We start from the raw sequence: 14,581 nt of genomic DNA, 5'->3' as shown, positions 1-14,581 counted from the left end.
AATTCTTCTGTTTTCTCTGGTCAATCTCAGGAGCACCTGGTGACTCAGGGGATGAAGGCAGACCAAGCGACGTCTCTGATCGAGGTGGCTTCCTCCAGGTGCAGCACCGTCAAGTACGACGTGGAGCTGGCCGAAGACTACATCGCTAGACAGGTGGGTTGTGGTATAGAGTTGGGAAGATACCAGTATCGTGGCAAAGAAAACAAAACATGAAGCGAATTTTAACTTTTATTTAAGGAAAACAAACCTCCATTTTGTTTTTTGGTCCATCCAGAGTCACATGTATTTTCCAAACTATATCACACTATTTTTCCATAGAGCAGGTGTTTTCATGTTTGCCATGGATAAAATTATTGCGATACTGGTATCGTCCTAGCCCTAGTGTGACACTGTGAGTTCATGTTTGAACATATATTAAACTGTGTGTGTTTGTTCAATGCTCAATAAATCAACGGCGTTATATTATTTACAGATTTTCCTACAAATGATACATCATTTTAATATAGATTACGTTCAGAGCCATGTATGTCTATGTGTAACCCTCCTATAGATCTCAGCGTTCTCCTGCGTGGACCCCAGCTCCATCCTGCCTTTGCATCAGGTCCCCTCCCTACAGGCCATCTATACTCTGGACGCCGTCATCTCCAAGGTCCAGGTGTCCCTGGACGAACATTTCTCTAAGGTGGCGGCAGAGACAGACCCCCTCAAGCCCTCAGAGATCACCAAAAACCTGCTGCCTGCTACACTGCAGCTCATAGACCTGTACACAGCTTTCACCAGGTGAGAGAAATCCACTGTCCTCTCTCTTTAACACTTTACTGACACCGTCGAGGCAGAACGACTGAGACTGTGTTCTCCCGTCGAGGCGGAACGACTGAGACTGTTCTCCCGTCGAGGCGGAACGACTGAGACTGTGTTCTCCCGTCGAGGCGGAACGACTGAGACTGTGTTCTCCCGTCGAGGCGGAACGACTGAGACTGTGTTCTCCCGTCGAGGCGGAACGACTGAGACTGTGTTCTCCCGTCGAGGCGGAACGACAGACTGCGTTCTCCCGTCGAGGCGGGACGACTGAGACTGCGTTCTCCCGTCGAGGCGGGACGACTGAGACTGCGTTCTCCCGTCGAGGCGGGACGACTGAGACTGCGTTCTCCCGTCGAGGCGGGACGACTGAGACTGCGTTCTCCCGTCGAGGCGGGACGACTGAGACTGCGTTCTCCCGTCGAGGCGGGACGACTGAGACTGCGTTCTCCCGTCGAGGCGGGACGACTGAGACTGCGTTCTCCCGTCGAGGCGGGACGACTGAGACTGCGTTCTCCCGTCGAGGCGGGACGACTGAGACTGCGTTCTCCCGTCGAGGCGGGACGACTGAGACTGCGTTCTCCCGTCGAGGCGGGACGACTGAGACTGCGTTCTCCCGTCGAGGCGGGACGACTGAGACTGGCGTTCTCCCGTCGAGGCGGGACGACTGAGACTGCGTTCTCCCGTCGAGGCGGGACGACTGAGACTGCGTTCTCCCGTCGAGGCGGGACGACTGAGACTGCGTTCTCCGTCGAGGCGGGACGACTGAGACTGCGTTCTCCCGTCGAGGCGGGACGACTGAGACTTGCGTTCTCCCGTCGAGGCGGGACGACTGAGACTGCGTTCTCCCGTCGAGGCGGGACGACTGAGACTGCGTTCTCCCGTCGAGGCGGGACGACTGAGACTGCGTTCTCCCGTCGAGGCGGGACGACTGAGACTGCGTTCTCCCGTCGAGGCGGGACGACTGAGACTGCGTTCTCCCGTCGAGGCGGGACGACTGAGACTGCGTTCTCCCGTCGAGGCGGGACGACTGAGACTGCGTTCTCCCGTCGAGGCGGGACGACTGAGACTGCGTTCTCCCGTCGAGGCGGGACGACTGAGACTGCGTTCTCCCGTCGAGGCGGGACGACTGAGACTGCGTTCTCTCCCGTCGAGGCGGGACGACTGAGACTGCGTTCTCCCGTCGAGGCGGGACGACTGAGACTGCGTTCTCCCGTCGAGGCGGGACGACTGAGACTGCGTTCTCCCGTCGAGGCGGGACGACTGAGACTGCGTTCTCCCGTCGAGGCGGGACGACTGAGACTGCGTTCTCCCGTCGAGGCGGGACGACTGAGACTGCGTTCTCCCGTCGAGGCGGGACGACTGAGACTGCGTTCTCCCGTCGAGGCGGGACGACTGAGACTGCGTTCTCCCGTCGAGGCGGGACGACTGAGACTGCGTTCTCCCGTCGAGGCGGGACGACTGAGACTGCGTTCTCCCGTCGAGGCGGGACGACTGAGACTGCGTTCTCCCGTCGAGGCGGGACGACTGAGACTGCGTTCTCCCGTCGAGGCGGGACGACTGAGACTGCGTTCTCCCGTCGAGGCGGGACGACTGAGACTGCGTTCTCCCGTCGAGGCGGGACGACTGAGACTGCGTTCTCCCGTCGAGGCGGGACGACTGAGACTGCGTTCTCCCGTCGAGGCGGGACGACTGAGACTGCGTTCTCCCGTCGAGGCGGGACGACAGACTGCGTTCTCCCGTCGAGGCGGGACGACTGAGACTGCGTTCTCCCGTCGAGGCGGGACGACTGAGACTGCGTTCTCCCGTCGAGGCGGGACGACTGAGACTGCGTTCTCCCGTCGAGGCGGGACGACTGAGACTGCGTTCTCCCGTCGAGGCGGGACGACTGAGACTGCGTTCTCCCGTCGAGGCGGCACGACTGAGACTGTGTTCTCCCGTCGAGGCGGCACGACTGAGACTGTGTTCTCCCGTCGAGGCGGAATGACTGAGACTGTGTTCTCCCGTCGAGGCGGAACGACTGAGACTGTGTTCTCCCGTCGAGGCGGAACGACTGAGACTGTGTTCTCCCGTCGAGGCGGAACGACTTATGTCTTCAAATAATAGGCTCAGTTGGCAGGAAACACATAAAATAATGGATGTGTTCTTTCCATCCTGAAAAATAATGTCTTGTTTTTGTATTGGGGAAATGATGACTGATTTGTTGTGTGTCTCAGGTCCTACCTTCTGATGAGCCTACCAGAGGAAGGAGAGAACAAGCTATCAGAGGCTAAACTCCAGGGTTACGCTGCAGTGCTGTCTATAGGCTCCATGCGCTGCAAAGCCAACCTGCTCGGTACGTACTAGTGGGCTTATGGTTTGGGCACGTTCTAGAGAAATGAATATATATTCAGCAAAATCTAGTCAGCAATACCTAGTTAAAGTCTACTGTTTTCAGTCAGAGACCAGCAGAGCCCCTCAGTCCTCCTCTCACTCAACAACTGTGTGTTCCTTCACTCGTTCAGGTCAGAATGTGATGCAGAACCTGCCATCGGCCGTCCAGACGCTGTGTGAGACCTGGAACAATATTCACACCAACGAGTTCCCCAACATCGGCTCATGGGTGTGTACCGCTGAGAGGGGGTGGACTGTCTGGGATACAGCCTGTGTTCCCCCCTCAGTATAATGACTGTCTGGGATACAGCCTGTGTTCCCCCCTCAGCATAATGACTGTCTGGGATACAGCCTGTGTTCCCCCCTCAGCATAATGACTGTCTGGCATACAGCCTGTGTTCTCCCCTCTGCATAATGATTGATTGAATGAATGACATGATTGATAGATTGATTTGTCAAACCTTTCCTGGGGAACTGTCAGTTGTTCCATGCAGTATATATATATTCCATCTCTGTCACACCTGGTTCAACTCGTTAACTAGCCCTCGTTAACTAGCCCTGGATTAGGTCAATCAGGTGTGATGGCTCAGGAATAAAACACATTTTTGTGAAACGTCTGGGTTCCGCTGAGAAGACGTTTGAGAATAATGACGTGTCCGACTTAACTTGTCTCGTCTCTTCTTCTCTCAGCGTAATGCGTTTGCCAACGACACCATCCCGTCCGAGAGCTACATCAGTGCCATCCAGACGGCTCATCTGGGCACGCTCAGTAACCAGTCCCTGGCCCTGGCCTCCTCTCTCAAACACATTCTCCTCTCCCTGGTGCGCCTCACCGGAGACCTCATTGTGTAAGTTGTTCTCTAATACCAGCAGCAGCCACGTCCACACAGTCGATATTACATAAACACTTTCCAGTATTGCAAAGCTAATATACCTTGTGGATAAAATATACGATTCTCCCATTGACTTGGGGTTTGTGTTTTCATCAAAGCCGTTACAGGAAGTGAGCGCCTGTTGAGTGTCTGGGTTTACTACTTTCTGGCGCTAGTAAGCACTGGCTCCACAGAAATGAGTTCCATACTGGAAATTATTGTAGACATGGCCGTTAGTATTTGAAGTGTTCGTCCCTCTCACCCGCCCCTCCAGGACCGAAGAGTTGAACCCTCCCCAGGTTGAACCCCTCCAAGAGAGCAGCATTAACTCTCTCTCTCTCTCTTTCTAACTCTCTCTCTCTTTCTAACTCTCTCTCTCTTTCTAACTCTCTCTCTCTTTCTAACTCTCTCTCTCTTTCTAACTCTCTCTCTCTGTCTAACTCTCTCTCTCTGTCTAACTCTCTCTCTGTCTAACTCTCTCTCTCTGTCTAACTCTCTCTCTCTGTCTAACTCTCTCTCTCTGTCTAACTCTCTCTCTCTGTCTAACTCTCTCTCTCTGTCTAACTCTCTCTCTCTCTCTAACTCTCTCTCTCTTTCTAACTCTCTCTCTCTCTCTAACTCTCTCTCTCTGTCTAACTCTCTCTCTCTGTCTAACTCTCTCTCTCTGTCTAACTCTCTCTCTCTGTCTAACTCTCTCTCTCTGTCTAACTCTCTCTCTCTGTCTAACTCTCTCTCTCTGTCTAACTCTCTCTCTCTGTCTAACTCTCTCTCTCTGTCTAACTCTCTCTCTCTGTCTAACTCTCTCTCTCTCTCTCTCTCTCTCTGTCTCTCTCTCTCTGTCTCTCTGTCTCTCTCTCTCTCTGTCTGTCTCTCTCTCTCTCTCTGTCTCTCTCTCTCTCTCTGTCTCTCTCTCTCTGTCTCTCTCTCTCTGTCTCTCTCTCTCTGTCTCTCTCTCTCTGTCTCTCTCTCTCTGTCTCTCTCTCTGTCTCTCTCTCTCTGTCTCTCTCTCTCTGTCTCTCTCTCTGTCTCTCTCTCTGTCTCTCTCTCTCTCTCTCTCTGTCTCTCTCTGTCTCTCTCTCTGTCTCTCTCTGTCTCTCTCTCTGTCTCTCTCTCTCTGTCTCTCTCTCTCTGTCTCTCTCTCTCTGTCTCTCTCTCTCTGTCTCTCTCTCTCTGTCTCTCTCTCTCTCTCTCTCTGTCTAACTCTCTCTCTCTCTCTCTCTCTCTCTAACTCTCTCTCTCTCTCTCTCTCTGTCTAACTCTAACTCTAACTCTCTCTCTCTGTCTAACTCTAACTCTAACTCTCTCTCTCTGTCCCCTCTCTCTCTCTCTGTCCCCTCTCTCTCTCTCTGTCCCCTCTCTCTCTCTGTCCCCTCTCCAGGACTGAGGAGTTGAACCCTCCCCAGGTGGTACATGCTCTGCTCCCCCTCCTCTTGGAGAGCAGTACAGAGAGCGTGGCTGAGATCTGCTCTACCTCTCTGGAGCGTATCCTGGGCCCCGCAGAGTCAGACACCTTCCTGGCCCACGTCTACCAGAGGCTGGTCACAGGATGCTACAACATCATCGCCAACCACTCAGACCCCAACAGGTGAGACTTGAACTTTGACCCGAGCAGTTAGGCTAAGACTGGAGTTGAGTCAATTTTAATGACCCCCCCCAGAGCGGAAATTAATTTAACGATTGTTGTCCAGCAATGATCCCTCTAATCAACTTGACAGGGCTTGAGTATTTTGGCTAAGACAAACGGTTACATATACCCCCCCCCCCCCTCCATCAATAGAGTGAACAGTATGTTGAGACCTATTCAAAGAGATTGACAGGTGTAATTGAGTTAAATGTGTTTTTGTCTTAGTGGTCTGGACGAGTCTGTGTTGGAGGAGTGTCTACAGTATCTGGAGAGGCAGCTGGAGAGCAGCCAAGTGTGCAAGGCCATGGAAGACTTCTTCTCCTTCAGGTGTGTCTGTGGCTCGGGTTGTTTGGAGCCGTGCTCCTACCGAACACCAAGGTCGTGGGTTCAATCCCCACAGGGGGTGTGGTATGTGTTCTCCACCACACGACCGCAGACTAAGCCGTGTTGCAGTTCACGACAGTCTTTCTCTCATAGGCGGCTCGTGAGTTTCAAGTTTGGGGAAGCGATCTTTTCACCCCCCCCCCCCCCCCCCCCCCCCCCCCCCCCCCCCCCCGCCCAAAAAAATCCCTGCATGTAAATCATGCCTCTATCATGGCATTTGCAGACTAATGTAAAATAGCCTGCTTTTCCTAATGTGATGAGTAGATTGGTTAGTCATTAGGATTATAATATAACTAACTTGCTGGTAGCCTAGTGGCTAGAGCATTGGCCCTGTACCCGGAAGGTTGCTGGATCAAATCCCCGAACTGACAAGGTATTTAATATGTGTACGCTGCCCAAAATGCGCACCTCAACAATCAGATATTTAATATTTGTACGCTGCCCAACATGCTCACTTCTCGACTGTTAGCCAGTAAACTAAATCATGCTCTCTGGTGTAGTAATTTTGATTATTTTCTATATTTCTGTATAAAACAGGAGTAATTATATAATTTTGTTTATCTTCCCAAAGCCAATTGGACGTGCTGCCGATGATCTCTTAACATTCTCTCTTGTTTTGTGTCTCAGTGGAGAACTGGTTCAGATCATGATGGCTACAGCCAATGAAAACCTTTCTGCTAAATTCTGCAACCGGGTGCTGAAATTCTTCACCAAACTCTTCCAGCTCAGTAAGTTTACCCACACTCCTCCTTGTTTTCCCATCCCAAACCAGTTCTGCCTCCCAGACCAACGTGTTGTCCATACTGACCAACCAGAGACTTGAGTGTTCATCCTAATCTTGACCTGTTCATTCTAATCTTGATTTAAACCCTTTTACTCTAGTTACTCAAGGTCCTTCCATGAGCGTTTTCAGTTCTACCATCTCTTTCATATCCTCAACCTCTCCTTGCTTACTTCCACCTCAGCGGAGAAGAGTCCCAACCCAAGCCTGTTGTGTCTGTGTGGCTCCCTGGCCCAGCTGGCGTGTGTGGAGCCGTCCAGGCTACAGTCGTGGCTCACCCGCATGACGGCCACGCCACCCAAGGACTCGGAGCATCTGGAGACGGTGCAGGAGAACAGGGCGCTGCTACAGGTGTGTGTGTGTGTGTGTGTGTGTGTGTGTGTGTGTGTGTGTGTGTGTGTGTGTGTGTGTGTGTGTGTGTGTGTGTCAGCACAAAAGCGGTTCTCAAGACTGGTCAACATTAAACAGTCTCAACTACAGAAAACTGACAAAATCAAGGAAACACTTGAGTAAACGAGGGATACAAAGTATATTGAAAGCAGGTGCTTCCACACCAGGTGTGGTTCCTGAGTTAATTAAGCAATTATGATGGAAAATACTGCGTAACCACTTGACATGCACAAAAGTTAACACACTTTAATAATTCGACACAGCATGTATAACTGTCCACACAGGATAGAACACGTTACAATGCAAGAAGATACCGGAAGCTTCCAGCTTTGTAGGCTAACTTTCTTTGCTAGCACCTAGTTTGTGATAATATGCAAAAACACGGGGCAAAATATTGCTGATTTCAAAGCTGCTCCAACGACTTTATTCATCCATTTTGTCTCGCCTGCCTCTCGTCCGTCCCAGTCAAGATTGTCTTAGCTCCAGCTACAAAGTGTGTGTGACGTCATGGGTCTTAAAGAGACAGGCACACTTTTATAAAAGAACAGATTGCTTATTTTTTTGTAAATGTTGTTGATCAGTATAATACAATAAGTACCAAATGGAAGGGAAGCAGATTAGTTTTTCGTCTGTAGCCCCATGAAATCAGCAGCACAAACGAGCTCTATAACTCTACATTCACTCACTCCTATTGAATATGAATCCACCTGTATTGTGACTAGACCGTGGCGACATCTTGATTTACCGTTCATATAAATGATTACCATTATGTTATGTAGTTAGTAAAAAAAAAACTTGTCAAATTGATTTGTATAATTGATTAATTTAATGCATCCATTCTAAATGTAATGATATTGATCTCTACAGACCTGTCTCGATTTAAGGGCCATTCTGTGACTTTGGCTAATAGGCTTTTAATTTTGTTTGCTGTGGTATTGTTTTGGTGTTAAGTAACGTGATGGTATCGTGATACCAGACCTGGTATCAGCATCGAAGTCAAAATATCATACTTTACGTGGATTATCGTCAATAATTAACACCTGTCGACCAAACTGATTGGTTGGAACTTTTTTTATATTTTCTCCAGGTGCTCACCACGCACATTGTCAGGGACAACAGCCAGGTGGGCGAGGGCGTGTGCACCGTCCTGCTCTCCACCCTCATCCCCATGGCAACAGATATGCTGGCCAATGGGGACGGCGCTGGCTTCCCGGAACTCATGGTGATCATGGCGACCCTAGCCAGCGCCGGTCAGGGGGCGGGGCATCTGCAACTGCATCGCGCTGCCATCGACTGGCTGACCAGATGGTAAGACATTCGTAAAAAAAATGATGATAGTATTTTTATGTTTTGTTCCTGATGTGTAGAACTGGTGATGTGAATATTATTGGTAAACTCTTAACTAGATCTGTGTGATAGTCGATGTGTTAAATATGCAGTTAGATTCAATAGAAATATATCTGTTATTTTCTACAGCAAAAAGTACCTGACCCAGAAAAACGTTGTGGAGAAAGTGAGCGCAAACGTGTCCCAGGGCAAAGTAAGTAGTAATTCAATCCAAAAAGAAAGAAGGGGAGAGAAAAAAAAATATATATATATATATTCTGAACTGCCCCGTCACCTCTCTCTCTCATGTTTTCCCCTCAGCATGCCAGCATACTAGAGTGCTCCTGTCATATCATCTCCTACCTGGCTGATGTGATGAACGCCCTGAGACAGAGCAGTGGCCAGGGCTCCTCCGTGCTGCTGGTTGATGGAGAGGAGAAGGCTGTAGAGGTGGACTCAGACTGGGTTGACGAGTTGGCTGTGGAGGACGATGACTCACAGGCTGAGGACTCTGTACGGACCGCCCTATATCATGTTTGGATAGAAATATATAGACATAGATAGGTACTTTATATAGTGTAGAATAAATAGAAATGTGTAGAGATAGATAGGTACTTTATATAGTGTGGAATAGATAGGTACTTTATATAGTGTAGAATAGATAGAAATATACAGAGATGGATAGGTACTTTATATAGTGTAGAATAGATAGAAATATATAGAGATGGATAGGTACTTTATATAGTGTGGAATAGATAGGTACTTTATATAGTGTAGAATAGATAGAAATATATAGAGATGGATAGGTACTTTATATAGTGTAGAATAGATAGAAATATATAGAGATGGATAGGTACTTTATATAGTGTAGAATAGATAGGTACTTTATATAGTGTGGAATAGATAGGTACTTTATATAGTGTGGAATAGATGGGTACTTTATATAGTGTGGAATAGATAGGTACTTTATATAGTGTGGAATAGATAGGTACTTTATATAGTGTGGAATAGATAGGTACTTTATATAGTGTAGAATAGATAGGTACTTTATATAGTGTAGAATAGATAGGTACTTTATATAGTGTAGAATAGATAGGTACTTTATATAGTGTGGAATAGATAGGTACTTTATATAGTGTGGAATAGATAGGTACTTTATATAGTGTGGAATAGATAGGTACTTTATATAGTGTGGAATAGATAGGTACTTTATATAGTGTGGAATAGATAGGTACTTTATATAGTGTGGAATAGATAGGTACTTTATATAGTGTGGAATAGATAGGTACTTTATATAGTGTGGAATAGATAGGTACTTTATATAGTGTGGAATAGATAGGTACTTTATATAGTGTGGAATAGATAGGTACTTTATATAGTGTGGAATAGATAGGTACTTTATATAGTGTGGAATAGATAGGTACTTTATATAGTGTGGAATAGATAGGTACTTTATATAGTGTGGAATAGATAGGTACTTTATATAGTGTGGAATAGATAGGTACTTTATATAGTGTGGAATAGATAGGTACTTTATATAGTGTGGAATAGATAGGTACTTTATATAGTGTGGAATAGATAGGTACTTTATATAGTGTGGAATAGATAGGTACTTTATATAGTGTGGAATAGATAGGTACTTTATATAGTGTGGAATAGATAGGTACTTTATATAGTGTGGAATAGATAGGTACTTTATATAGTGTGGAATAGATAGGTACTTTATATAGTGTAGAATAGATAGGTACTTTATATAGTGTAGAATAGATAGGTACTTTATATAGTGTAGAATAGATAGGTACTTTATATAGTGTGGAATAGATAGGTACTTTATATAGTGTAGAATAAATAGGAATGTGTAGAATAGATAGGTACTTTATATAGTGTGGAATAGATAGAAATGTGTAGAATAGATAGAAATATATAGAGATGGATAGGTACTTTATATAGTGTAGAATAGATAGAAATATATAGAGATGGATAGGTACTTTATATAGTGTGGAATAGATAGGTACTTTATATAGTGTAGAATAGATAGAAATATATAGAGATGGATAGGTACTTTATATAGTGTGGAATAGATAGGTACTTTATATAGTGTAGAATAGATAGGTACTTTATATAGTGTAGAATAGATAGGTACTTTATATAGTGTGGAATAGATAGGTACTTTATATAGTGTGGAATAGATAGGTACTTTATATAGTGTAGAATAAATAGGAATGTGTAGAATAGATAGGTACTTTATATAGTGTGGAATAGATAGGTACTTTATATAGTGTAGAATAGATAGAAATATATAGAGATGGATAGGTACTTTATATAGTGTAGAATAGATAGAAATATATAGAGATGGATAGGTACTTTATATAGTGTGGAATAGATAGGTACTTTATATAGTGTAGAATAGATAGAAATATATAGAGATGGATAGGTACTTTATATAGTGTAGAATAGATAGGTACTTTATATAGTGTGGAATAGATAGGTACTTTATATAGTGTGGAATAGATAGGTACTTTATATAGTGTGGAATAGATAGGTACTTTATATAGTGTGGAATAGATAGGTACTTTATATAGTGTGGAATAGATAGGTACTTTATATAGTGTGGAATAGATGGGTACTTTATATAGTGTGGAATAGATAGGTACTTTATATAGTGTAGAATAAATAGGAATGTGTAGAATAGATAGGTACTTTATATAGTGTGGAATAGATAGGTACTTTATATAGTGTAGAATAGATAGAGATGGATAGGTACTTTATATAGTGTAGAATAGATAGAAATATATAGAGATGGATAGGTACTTTATATAGTGTGGAATAGATAGGTACTTTATATAGTGTAGAATAGATAGAAATATATAGAGATGGATAGGTACTTTATATAGTGTAGAATAGATAGGTACTTTATATAGTGTGGAATAGATAGGTACTTTATATAGTGTGGAATAGATAGGTACTTTATATAGTGTGGAATAGATAGGTACTTTATATAGTGTGGAATAGATAGGTACTTTATATAGTGTGGAATAGATAGGTACTTTATATAGTGTGGAATAGATAGGTACTTTATATAGTGTAGAATAGATAGGTACTTTATATAGTGTAGAATAGATAGGTACTTTATATAGTGTGGAATAGATAGGTACTTTATATAGTGTAGAATAGATAGGTACTTTATATAGTGTGGAATAGATAGGTACTTTATATAGTGTAGAATAGATAGGTACTTTATATAGTGTAGAATAGATAGGTACTTTATATAGTGTAGATAGGTACTTTATATAGTGTAGATAGGTACTTTATATAGTGTAGATAGGTACTTTATATAGTGTGGAATAGATAGAGAGAAGGCTGGAGGAACGACTTTATCTTCACATCAGCTGTCTCACTATTAGAGACACTGGGATTTCAGGAAACATTTCCCCCACCGTGGCTCTACCTCCATTTGTCTTTCTGTGATTCCTCCCAGCCTATCTTTTTGCCTCTTCCTCAACCGTGTTATAGGAGAAGGTTCAAGGTCCTTCTCCTCGGACTTTCTTCTCCTATGCGTTTTGAGGAGGAGGAGGGTGCGAGGAATCAAGGAAGAGATTCATTGAGAGAGGGGAAAAAAGCAAATAGTTGTGTTCAGTAGGGAGAAGCTGAGTGTAATGGAGAGGGAATACCGGAGGGAATACCGGAGGGAATACCGGAGGGAATACCGGAGGGAATACCGTATCTGTTAATAATGAGGAAATGGGAGGGGAGGGGGGGGAAACCAAGCTGATTTCTCTCTGCTGTGTCGTAGGATGAAGACTCCCAGTGCAATAAGCTGTGTACCTTCACCATCACCCAGAAGGAATTCATGAACCAGCATTGGTAAAAGAAGCCACCCCCCTCCCCCCCCTTTATGTGATCAATACCATTCCTTCACAGTATTCCACCTTCACATAGACTGTGTTCCAATAATCTGTACTTTCTGCCAAAGTGTGCAGGAAATGCCTCGTGTACGAAATCTGGTGGGATTGCAAACTCACTCAACCGCCCCCCCCCCCCACACACCAACCAACCAATCCCAATGCTTTTACATTTCTAGGAGGTGGTGTTCTATACGAGTGTTACACTTCAGGAGAAAACAGGGTTATAACAGGGTTATTGAGATGTCTCTACTGTTATAAATCAACCTCCCCTCCTCTCCCTCTCTAGGTACCACTGTCACACGTGTAAGATGCTGGACGGGGTAGGTGTGTGTACAGTGTGCGCCAAGGTCTGTCACAAAGACCATGAGATCTCCTATGCCAAATACGGCTCTTTCTTCTGTGACTGCGGGGCCAAGGAGGACGGTACCTGTCAGGTGAGACCGAATACCTCAGGTCACCATGGGAAGAGAACCACTGCGGTAACTTTTGGCTTGCTATATCACTTATACCATCCATCCATTTGCTTATCCTCATAACCATCAGTACCCAGTTAGCTTGGGAGCTAGTTATTAAAGCTACGCCTCAAAACATTATACGTTAGGGAATCCATCCACGATGTCTTTTCTTTTTGTGTCTGTTTTATCAAGTAGTACAACTTAAACATCTCAGAATTAACTGGCTGACATGATTCAACTTAAAACAGAATTCATTCAAGTAATTAATGTAGACAGATTTATATTGATCGTCATAATATCTGCATGCCTTACCTGTCTGTATTTTCACTGATGTATTAGCATAGGTGTGTGTGTGTGTGTGATCGTGTGCATAACTGGGGTCTTGAATGCGTGTGTGTGTGTGTGTGATCGTGTGCATAATTGGGGTCTTGAATGCGTGTGTGTGTGATCGTGTGCATAATTGTGGTCTTGAATGCGTGTGTGTTTAGACAGTCTAATATCTCCTCTAACTAACCTGCCATCGTCCACAGGCCCTGGTGAAGCGCAGCCCCAGCAGTGGGATCGGCTCTGCCGTGAAGGAGTCGTCAGCCTTCCAGAGTGAACTGAGGATGCCTGAGAGTGCCATCCGCCATCAGGGCTCTAGCGACAAGGGCAAGGTAAGATAAGGGGATACCTGTAAGATAAGGGCAAAGGGGATACCTGCAAGGTAAGATAAGGGGAAAGGGGATACCTGCAAGGTAAGATAAGGGGATACCTGCAAGGTAAGATAAGGGGATACCTGCAAGGTAAGATAAGGGGATACCTGCAAGGTAAGATAAGGGGATACCTGCAAGGTAAGATAAGGGGATACCTGCAAGGTAAGATAAGGGGATACCTGCAAGGTAAGATAAGGGGATACCTGCAAGGTAAGATAAGGGGATACCTGCAAGGTAAGATAAGGGGATACCTGCAAGGTAAGATAAGGGGATACCTGCAAGGTAAGATAAGGGGATACCTGCAAGGTAAGATAAGGGGATACCTGCAAGGTAAGATAAGGGGATACCTGCAAGGTAAGATAAGGGGATACCTGCAAGGTAAGATAAGGGGATACCTGCAAGGTAAGATAAGGGGATACCTGCAAGGTAAGATAAGGGGATACCTGCAAGGTAAGATAAGGGGATACCTGCAAGGTAAGATAAGGGGATACCTGCAAGGTAAGGGCAAAGGTGGATACCTGCAAGATAAGGGCAAAGGGGGATACCTGCAAGGTAATATAAGGGGATACCTGTAAGGTAATATAAGGGCAAAGGGGATACCTGCAAGGTAAGATAAGGGAAAAGGTGGATACCTCGTCAGTTGTACAACTGAATGCATTCAACTGAAATGTGTCTTCCGCATTTTAACCCAACCCCTTTGAATCAGAGGTGCAGGGGGTGGGGGGCTGCCTTAATCGACGTCCATGTCTTCGGCGCCCGGGGAACAGTGGGTTTAACTGCCTTGCTCAGGGGCAGAATGACAGATTAACATAAGATTAGATAGCGTTTATTGTCTATTTTCTCCGAAATTTGCCTTGGGTCATAAAAATGATGCCTGTGTGTTAACCTTTTCCGCTCTTTGTCATGTTTGGATTTCAGGCAAATTAAAACTCTTTACACGACATGGAGGGGGGAAAAAACACCAGACAATAGACAACG

General features: G+C 45.4%; 1 protein-coding gene across 1 annotated transcript in view; it reads left to right on the top strand.

Moving 5' to 3' along the window:
* ubr4 (ubiquitin protein ligase E3 component n-recognin 4) overlaps positions 1-14,581 on the top strand; it is a 120,823-nt gene that overhangs the window by 44,454 nt on the left and 61,788 nt on the right. Inside the window, exons 24-38 of the mRNA XM_039007802.1 lie at positions 31-153; positions 551-780; positions 3,015-3,133; positions 3,303-3,400; positions 3,862-4,021; positions 5,421-5,628; positions 5,893-5,994; positions 6,679-6,779; positions 7,017-7,183; positions 8,310-8,530; positions 8,699-8,762; positions 8,870-9,061; positions 12,342-12,412; positions 12,740-12,887; positions 13,439-13,564. Of these exons, the coding sequence (XP_038863730.1) occupies positions 31-153; positions 551-780; positions 3,015-3,133; positions 3,303-3,400; positions 3,862-4,021; positions 5,421-5,628; positions 5,893-5,994; positions 6,679-6,779; positions 7,017-7,183; positions 8,310-8,530; positions 8,699-8,762; positions 8,870-9,061; positions 12,342-12,412; positions 12,740-12,887; positions 13,439-13,564 (2,130 nt within the window). The remainder of the gene's footprint in view (positions 1-30; positions 154-550; positions 781-3,014; positions 3,134-3,302; positions 3,401-3,861; positions 4,022-5,420; positions 5,629-5,892; positions 5,995-6,678; positions 6,780-7,016; positions 7,184-8,309; positions 8,531-8,698; positions 8,763-8,869; positions 9,062-12,341; positions 12,413-12,739; positions 12,888-13,438; positions 13,565-14,581) is intronic.

This window comes from Salvelinus namaycush, chromosome 14 (genome assembly GCF_016432855.1).
Source record: "Salvelinus namaycush isolate Seneca chromosome 14, SaNama_1.0, whole genome shotgun sequence".
Classification (NCBI taxonomy): Eukaryota; Metazoa; Chordata; class Actinopteri; order Salmoniformes; family Salmonidae; genus Salvelinus; species Salvelinus namaycush.
Note: the sequence above shows the minus strand (reverse complement) of the source record. Positions and strands in the feature narration are given on the sequence as shown.